This window comes from Littorina saxatilis, linkage group LG2, assembly GCF_037325665.1.
Source record: "Littorina saxatilis isolate snail1 linkage group LG2, US_GU_Lsax_2.0, whole genome shotgun sequence".
NCBI classification, from domain to species: domain Eukaryota; kingdom Metazoa; phylum Mollusca; class Gastropoda; order Littorinimorpha; family Littorinidae; genus Littorina; species Littorina saxatilis.
This window is the reverse complement of record NC_090246.1, coordinates 80437722-80447094: the sequence shown is the minus strand read 5'-3', so window position 1 is coordinate 80447094 and position 9373 is coordinate 80437722. Positions and strand designations below refer to the sequence as shown.

Sequence of the window (9373 nt, the reverse complement as noted above, 5' to 3'; positions counted from 1 at the left end):
AAGCTTAAGTGTGGTTATGTCTTTACATAAGGCCAGCATCATGGCCAAGGTAAACTTGGGACCACACAGCAAACTTAAGTGTGGTTATGTCTTTACATAAGGCCAGCATCATGGCCAAGGTAAACTTGGGACCACACAGCAAACTTAAGTGTGGTTATGTCTTTACATAAGGCCAGCATCATGGCCAAGGTAAACTTGGGACCACACAGCAAACTTAAGTGTGGTTATGTCTTTACATAAGGCCAGCATCATGGCCAAGGTAAACTTGGGACCACACATCAAGCTTAAGTGTGGTTATGTCTTTACATAAGGCCAACGTCATGGCCAATGAAAACTTGGGGCCACGCAGCAAGCTTAAGTGTGGTTATGTCTTTACATAAGGCCAGCATCATGGCCAAGGTAACCTGTGGACCACACAGCAAGCTTAAGTGTGGTTATGTCGTTACATCGACACAGGAAACGTCTAGTACGGGTACTGTCCAGATTTAAAACTTGACAGAGTTATTTCCGAACATTGTCCATGGGAATGGAACTCCAAATTGCAGAATACTGACATCACTCTGTGTCCGCTCTAGGTGGACCAGTTCCTGGACAACCTGGTCAACTACGACAAGGACAACATCCACGAGAACTGCCAGAAGGCCATCAAGCCCTACCTGGACGACCCCGAGTTCGAACCCGAGCTGATCAAGGCCAAGTCCCTGGCTGCCGGCGGTCTGTGCTCGTGGGTGATCAACATCATGGGCTACTACAACGTCTACTGCACGGTGGAGCCCAAGCGAATTGCCCTCGCACAGGCCAATGCTGAGCTCAACGCTGCTCGCGAAAAGCTCAAAGTCATCAAGGCTAAGGTAAGGGGGAACGAGTGTGTGTGTGTGTGTCTTTGTGTGTGTCTGTGTCTGTGTCTGTGTCTGCGTGCGTGTGTGTGTGTGTGCGTGTGTGTGTGTGTGTGTGTTTGTGGTTGAGGAGAGAGAGAGAGAGAATTGAATTGAATTGAATTGAACTTTATTTAACAAGGATTAAGAGAGAGAGAGAGAGAGAGAGAGAGAGAGAGAGAGAGAGAGAGAGAGAGAGAGAGAGAGAGAGAGAGAGAAATACAGAGACAGACTGTGGGGGGGGGGGGGGAAACAAAGAGGGGGAGAGAGAAAGAGAGACAGGGAGTAAGAGAGAGAGACAGATACAGAGACAGAGAGACAGACAGAGAGAGGTAGCTAGAACTGAAGAGAGGCACTGAAGAGAGGTAAAGGGAATTTCCCTTGATGTATGTCCAACGTGATAAAAATGCAACTATTGGAGTGTTCTCTTCTGTGTTCCTAGGTGGCGGATCTGGAAGCCACACTCGCCAAGTGCCAGTCGGAGTTCGAGCAGGCCACGGCGGAGAAGCTGCGGTGTCAGCAGGAGGCGGAGGCCACTGCCAAGACTATCGAGCTCGCCAACAGACTGGTGGGGGGCCTGGCCTCGGAGAACGTCCGCTGGGCTGACTCCATCAACGAGTACAAGGAGAACGAGAAGACACTGCCTGGTGAGTGGGCAACGTCATGCTTCATTCACTGATGGAGTGTTTTCTTGATTCTTGTTGATTTTGTGCTGAAAGGTTCATTCATTCATTCATTCATTCATTCATTCATTCATTCATTCATTCATTCTTGAATTCTTGCATTCATTCATTCGTTGTAGACGTTTTTTGTGCTCGGTAAAGTGGCATGCGTAATCTGCAATCAAGTCACTAGCGATGGGTGTGTCTGAAACACGCGGACCGGGAGCACGTGTAAATTGTTTGTCTCACTAAAAGCAAGAGTGTTCACCCTTTCCCAGTCGATTCAAACTCGACAGAGTTAGTTCCGAACATCATCTATTTGACTTGCCACGCTTAGTGCAATTGAGAGACGGTGACGTACTCATTACAACACAGCCATCACGAGGCATGGGGATAGCTCAGTGGGTAGCGGCGGTGGCTTCAAAACCCCAATCGGCGTGGGTTCGATCCCCACGTTTGGCGAGGGATTTATTTCCCCGACATTGTTTTTGACTTATCACGAATTCGTTTGACATTATCTTACCCTTATCATTATCACGAATTAATGGGACATTATCTTATCCTTATCCTGATCACGATGTATTGGGACATTGCCTTATCCTTATCTGTATCACGATGTAATGGGACATTGCCTTATCCTTATCACGATGTATTGGGACATTGCCTTATCCTTATCTGTATCACGATGTAATGGGACATTGCCTTATCCTTATCTGTAACACGATGTAATGGGACATTGCCTTATCCCTATCACGATGTAATGGGACATTGCCTTATCCTGATCTGTATTACGATTAAATGGGACATTGTCTTATATCCGTATCTGTATGACGATGTAACGGGACATTGCCTTATCTTTATCTGTATCACGATGTAATGGGACATTGCCTTATCCCTATCACGATGTAATGGGACATTGCCTTATCCTTATCTGTATCACGATGTAATGGGACATTGCCTTATCCTTATCTGTAACACGATGTAATGGGACATTGCCTTATCCTTATCTTGATCACGATGTAAGGGGACATTGCCTTATCCTGATCTGTATCACGATGTAATGGGACATTGCCTTATCTGTATCACGATGTATTGGGACATTGCCTTATCCTTATCTGTATCACGATGTAATGGGACATTGCCTTATCCTTATCTGTAACACGATGTAATGGGACATTGCCTTATCCCTATCACGATGTAATGGGACATTGCCTTAACCTTATCTGTATCACGATGTAATGGGACATTGCCTTATCCTTATCTGTAACACGATGTAATGGGACATTGCCTTATCCCTATCACGATGTAATGGGACATTGCCTTATCCTTATCTGTATCACGATGTAATGGGACATTGCCTTATCCTTATCTGTAACACGATGTAATGGGACATTGCCTTATCCCTATCTGTATCACGATGTAATGGGACATTGCCTTATCCTGATCTGTATCACGATGTAATGGGACATTGCCTTATCTGTATCACGATGTAATGGGACATTGCCTTATCCTTATCTGTAACACGATGTAATGGGACATTGCCTTATCCTGATCACGATGTATTGGGACATTGCCTTATCCTTATCTGTATCACGATGTAATGGGACATTGCCTTATCCTTATCTGTAACACGATGTAATGGGACATTGCCTTATCCCTATCACGATGTAATGGGACATTGCCTTATCCTGATCTGTATTACGATTAAATGGGACATTGTCTTATATCCGTATCTGTATGACGATGTAACGGGACATTGCCTTATCTTACCTGTATGACGATGTAACGGGACATTGCCTTATCCATACCTGTATGACGATGTAACGGGACATGGCCTTAACGTTATCTGTATCACGATGTAACGGGACATTGCCTTATCGTTATCTGTATCACGATATAACGGGACGTTGCTTGGTGCAGGCGACGTGCTGATGATCACCGCCTTCGTGTCCTACGTGGGGTCGTTCACCAAGCGCTACCGCACGGACCTGTTCGAGAGCCACCTCATGCCCTACCTCAAGGGACTCAAGTACCCCGTGCCCGTGTCCGAGGACCTCGACCCCCTCACCCTGCTGGTCGACGGCGCCGACATCGCCGGCTGGAACAACGAGGGGTTGCCTAGCGACCGTATGTCCACCGAGAACGCCACCATCTTGTCCAGCTGCGAGCGCTGGCCGCTGATGATTGACCCCCAGCTACAGGGCATCAAGTGGATCAAGACCCGCTACGGCGCTGACCTCAAGGTAAGGGGCCTTAAGGGGTAATGATTGACCCCTAGCTCCAGCCACAGGGTACGGAGACGGGTCAACTGTTTGTGCAGACTCTAGAGACGGCATCGATGTCCAACCCCGGTGTCACCATAGTGACAAATATGTGAACACAGCGACACGTAAAAAACCTCGGTCATTCTGCCATACGTGCAGCTGGTTGATGACACCTTTACACGCACACACCTGGGTAGAGCGACTCTTGTTAATAATAATAATAATAATAATAATAATAATAAATGAGCATTTATATAGCGCAACATCATAACTTTACAATTATGCTCTTTGCGCTTGACACATTTAAAATTCAAACACAGTTATACAAGCATTTACATCTACATTCATAGTCAGCAACGCTTGATTAAAAGCATACACCATCAAACATACATTACAACAGATTCTTCCACTAATTAAGTAATAAAAACATGAATAAAATAGGTAGTAAAAACAAGGAAATACCAGCTGAATACCCTTAATCAAACAGAACATGTTATTAATACTGAAAAACAGCCCTAAATGTGTATGTATAACATTATCACATTATCACTAAAACAACATGTAGCCTACTGATGGACTGAGAAAACAAAATCAGGGGTTGTATTTCTTGAAGAGGTGCGTTTTAAGTGCTCGTTTGAATGCTTGGGGTGACTGAGAGTGGCGGATGTGGAAGGGGAGAGAATTCCAGTGTGTGGGTGCGCAGAAAGTAAAAGTGCGTTGACCGTATGTTTTTGGTTTTGGTGTGTGGAATGGTGAGGATGCGACAGTCAGAAGAGGCACGGAGTTGTCTTGCTGGAGAATAGACGGTGAGGAGTTCAGAGAAGTAAGCAGGAGACGAGCCAGAAAAGAAGTTAAATGGAATGAAATGTAAACCAAAAAAATGAAAAGAGACTAAAACAAATGTTCACGTGAAGGCATGTCCGTCCACAGGTGGTGCGGCTGGGCCAGAAGGGTTACCTGGACACCATCGAGCGCGCCGTGGCTAACGGTGACGTGGTGCTGCTGGAAAGCTTGGGCGAGCATATGGACCCCGTGCTGGACCCGCTGCTGGGGCGCAACACCATCAAGAAGGGGCGCGCCATCAAGATGGGCGACAAGGAGGTGGAGTACAACCCCAAGTTCAAGCTGATCCTGCAGACCAAGCTGGCCAACCCGCACTACCAGCCCGAGATGCAGGCCCAGACCACGCTCATCAACTTCACCGTCACAAGGTCAGTCTGGTTGGGGGTACAGTGTATCAGAGGGTAACAAGTTAAAGGGTAACATATTACAGGGTAACAGAGGGTAACAGAGGCTAACAAGTTAAAGGGTAACATTACAGGGTAACAGTGGGTTACAGGTGACATTGTCACTGGAAAACAGGTAACAGAGGGTAACAGGTTAAACAGACCAACCTCATCAACGTCACCGTCACAAGGTCATTCAGGTTGGGGTTATAGTGTATCAGAGGGTAACAAGTTACAGGGTAACATATTACAGGGTAACAGTGGGTTACAGGTTACATTGTCACAAGATTGTCACAGGATATCAGGTTTTCTGATCGGTGTTTTACACGTACTTGTGCTCGTCAACAGTTGAGGCCCTATAGCTACGCTGAAAACACGATAGCTGCTAGAAAAGGTCACCCTGTCCACCTAGTTGTAGCCCCATTTCTAACACCTGTGTCCACGATCAGGGACGGCCTTGAGGACCAGCTGCTGGGAGCCGTGGTGGTGAAGGAACGTCCCGACCTGGAGAAGCTGAAGTCGGACCTGACCCGCCAGCAGAACGAGTTCAAGATCACGCTGAAGGAGCTGGAGGACAACCTGCTGGCCCGCCTCTCCGCCGCCGAGGGCAACTTCCTGGGCGACTACGAGCTGGTGGAGAACCTGGAGACCACCAAGCGGACGGCTGCGGAGATCGAGGTGAAGGCCCAGGAGGCCAAGCTGACCGAGGTGGAGATCAACACCGCCAGGGAGAGCTACAGGCCGGCCGCCGCCCGGGCATCCCTGCTCTACTTCATCATGAACGACCTGCACAAGATCAACCCCATGTACCAGTTCTCCCTCAAGGTCGGTAATATACTGTCACCTTGTTACCGCCATTCGGTGTGGCGTCTGTCTCTCTCTGTCTCTGTCTCTCTCTCTCTCGCGCGCGCTCTCTCTCTCTCTCTCTTGCACGCTCTCTCTCTCGCGCACGCTCTCTCGCTCACTCTCTCTCTGTCTCTCTCTCTCTCTCTCTCTCTCTGTCTCTCTCTCTATCAGATTCTCTCTCTCTCTTGTATCTGTGAAGATACCTACATGCACCATGGGCTGATTGTCTCGTGAACTTTGCTGACTGATTTAACCTACTGCCCTTTGCATGATTCACGATGTTTATGTTTGTCCTTTGTGTACTCGTGCAGGCGTTCAGCGTGGTGTTCGAGAAGGCCATCGACAAAGCCGAGCCAGCGGAGGAGGTCAAGCAGCGCGTGATCAACCTGATCGACTGCATCACCTTCTCCGTGTTCACCTACACCACGCGTGGTCTCTTCGAGAAGGACAAGCTCATCTTCATCTTGCAGATGACCCTGCAGGTAAGACCCCGTCACCACGCAAGTATTAGAGGAGATGGAATGACTTTCACAAGAAATGCTCAGTCAGTCTCGTAACTTTATTACTATTATTAGTGTCGAAATTAAAAACAACAAGTCGCGTAAGGCGAAAATACAATATTTAGTCAAGTAGCTGCCATTTTTCAGCAAGGCCGTTACTTGTAGCATCGTCAGTCCACCGCTCATGGCAAAGGCAGTGAAATTGACAAGAAGAGCGGGGTAGTAGTTGCGCTAAGAAGGATAGCACGCTTTTCTGTACCTCTCTTTGTTTTAACTTTCTGAGCGTGTTTTTAATCCAAACAATCATAACTATATGTTTTTGGAATCAGGAATCGACAAGGAATAAGATGAAAGTGTTTTTAAATTGATTTCAAAAATTTAATTTTGATAATAATTTTTATATATTGAACTTTCAGAGCTTGTTTTTAATCCGAATATAACATATTTATATGTTTTTGAAATCAGCAAATGATGGAGAATAAGATAAACGTAAATTTGGATCGTTTTATAAATTCTTATTTTTTTTTACAATTTTCAGATTTTTAATGACCAAAGTCATCAATTAATTTTTAAGCCACCAAGCTGAAATGCAACACCGAAGTCCGGGCTTCGTCGAAGATTACTTGACCAAAATTTCAACCAATTTGGTTGAAAAATGAGGGCGTGACAGTGCCGCCTCAACTTTCACGAAAAGCCGGATATGACGTCATCAAAGACATTTATCAAAAAAATGAAAAAAACGTATGGGGATTTCATACCCAGGAACTCTCATGTCAAATTTCATAAAGATCGGTCCAGTAGTTTAGTCTGAATCGCTCTACACACACACACAGACACACACACGCACACACGCACATACACCACGACCCTCGTTTCGATTCCCCCTCGATGTTAAAATATTTAGTCAAAACTTGACTAAATATAAAAACAAAGGTAAGGTGTGGGAACGTTTCTTATTGACAACACAATACGTTACATTCACATTTATTTCGACCCAGCGGTCTTTGAAATGCCCAGCCAAACAAGTACTAATTAAACAGAAAAAGACTTATCTGGCAAAAAGTGCTCCCGCATTTTGACAGATAAGTCTTTTTCAGTCTCTTTGTGTTTGGATTTATTTTATATTAGTGTCGTATATTTGACAAGTGTTCTTTTGTTAAGTGGTGTTGTATACCTCTAAGTGTGACACGCATCAATTGTTATTGTTGGTAATTGTTGTCGTAAACTATTATCTTTGTTGCGCGTTGTTCTCATAGCTGCCGTCATGTGTGCCTTCAGGTGCTTATCATGTCCAAGGAGGTCAAGCACTTGAACTGATTGCACCTCGTTTGTGTGTGTGTGTGTGTGTGTGTGTGTGTGTGTGTGTGTGTGTGTGTGTGTGTGTGTGTGTGTGTGTGTGTGTGTGTGTGTGTGTGTGTGTATCGTATTGTTTAAGTATGGCGGGAATTGTTCTCATAGCTGTAATCATGTGCCTTCAGGTATTGATGATGTCTGAATCTCGTGTTGTGTGTGACAGGGAGACTACCGTCGCCCTTCACAGCAGACTCTGCAGAGTTGTTCGCCTTTGAAGTAGGCAACACCTGTGGATTGTAGAGTTCTGTTTGTGATGGGGTCTGGCGGCTCAGTCTCTCTGTATGTTCATGGATTCCTTTGCGAATGCATAACAGTTTTTATAGGGCTTAGAAATAAGCTCTAAAATTCTCAATACTGTTTGATTGGACTTCGCCTCCAAAGGTGATTGTGGTGTTTCGGCACTCGGCTACATGTGTGTGTGTTGGAATGGTGTTGTTTAAGTGTGGCGGACATTGTTCTCATAGCTGCAATCATGTGTCTGCAGGTGCTGATGATGGCCAAGGAGATCAACCCGGTGGAGCTGGATTTCCTGCTCCGCTTCCCCGCCGTGCCCAATGTCACGTCCCCTGTGGACTTCATGAGCAACAACTCATGGGGCGGAATCAAGGTAGGTGGTGATGGGGTCTGACTTTCTCTATCAACAACTCGTGGGGCGGAATCAAGGTATGTGGTGATGGGGTCTGACTTTCTCTATCAACAACTCGTGGGGCGGAATCAAGATATGTGGTGATGGGGTCTGACTTTCTCTATCAACAACTCGTGGGGCGGAATCAAGGTATGTGGTGATGGGGTCTGACTTTCTCCATCAACAACTCGTGGGGCGGAATCAAGGTATGTGGTGATGGGGTCTGACTTTCTCCATCAACAACTCGTGGGGCGGAATCAAGGTATGTGGTGATGGGGTCTGACTTTCTCTGTCAACAACTCGTGGGGCGGAATCAAGGTATGTGGTGATGGGGTCTGACTTTCTCTGTCAACAACAACTCGTGGGGCGGAATCAAGGTATGTGGTGATGGGGTCTGACTTTCTCTATCAACAACGCGTGGTGCGGAATCAAGATACGGGGGGATTGCAGTATAGAGAGCGGAATAAAACATCCATAAATATCCTCGGACAACTCTGCACAGAGAGCTTAATAAATCTAATGTGTGTATTATCACACAGGTCTGTAAGGCATCGGAATAAAGCCTATGTGAATATTTTCACACTGCTCTGGTCAGAAAGAGGAATACATTATATGTGTATATTTTTTTTACACAGCTCTGTACAGAGAGCGGAATACATTATTTGTTCATGTGTTCACGCGTGTCTCTATTGGTTTGATAAATGTCCGTCCCTTGACGCTGTGTGTGTACCACGTGCAGGCCCTGTCCAACATGGAAGATTTCCGCAACCTGGACCGTGACATCGAGGGCTCTGCAAAGCGTTGGAAGAAGTTCGTGGAGAGCGAGTGCCCTGAGAAGGAAAAATTCCCTCAGGAATGGAAGAACAAGTCCTCGCTGCAGAAACTGTGCATGATGCGCGCACTCCGACCCGACAGAATGACCTACGCCGTCAGGTCAGTGGCTTGATTTTAAACGGGTAATATTGCGTACAGGTTAAAGGCAGAGTAAGCCTCCCGTAAACCATCACAGATACGGTCAGGCT

General features: G+C 46.2%; 1 protein-coding gene across 2 annotated transcripts in view; it reads left to right on the top strand.

Moving 5' to 3' along the window:
- LOC138959852 (dynein beta chain, ciliary-like) overlaps positions 1–9373 on the top strand; it is a 66099-nt gene that overhangs the window by 47234 nt on the left and 9492 nt on the right. For both annotated transcript variants that reach the window (XM_070331498.1, XM_070331499.1), the window contains 8 exons: positions 576–851; positions 1318–1522; positions 3458–3780; positions 4732–5012; positions 5477–5852; positions 6185–6355; positions 8211–8333; positions 9091–9284. In XM_070331498.1, coding sequence (XP_070187599.1) covers positions 576–851; positions 1318–1522; positions 3458–3780; positions 4732–5012; positions 5477–5852; positions 6185–6355; positions 8211–8333; positions 9091–9284 — 1949 coding nt within the window. The remainder of the gene's footprint in view (positions 1–575; positions 852–1317; positions 1523–3457; positions 3781–4731; positions 5013–5476; positions 5853–6184; positions 6356–8210; positions 8334–9090; positions 9285–9373) is intronic.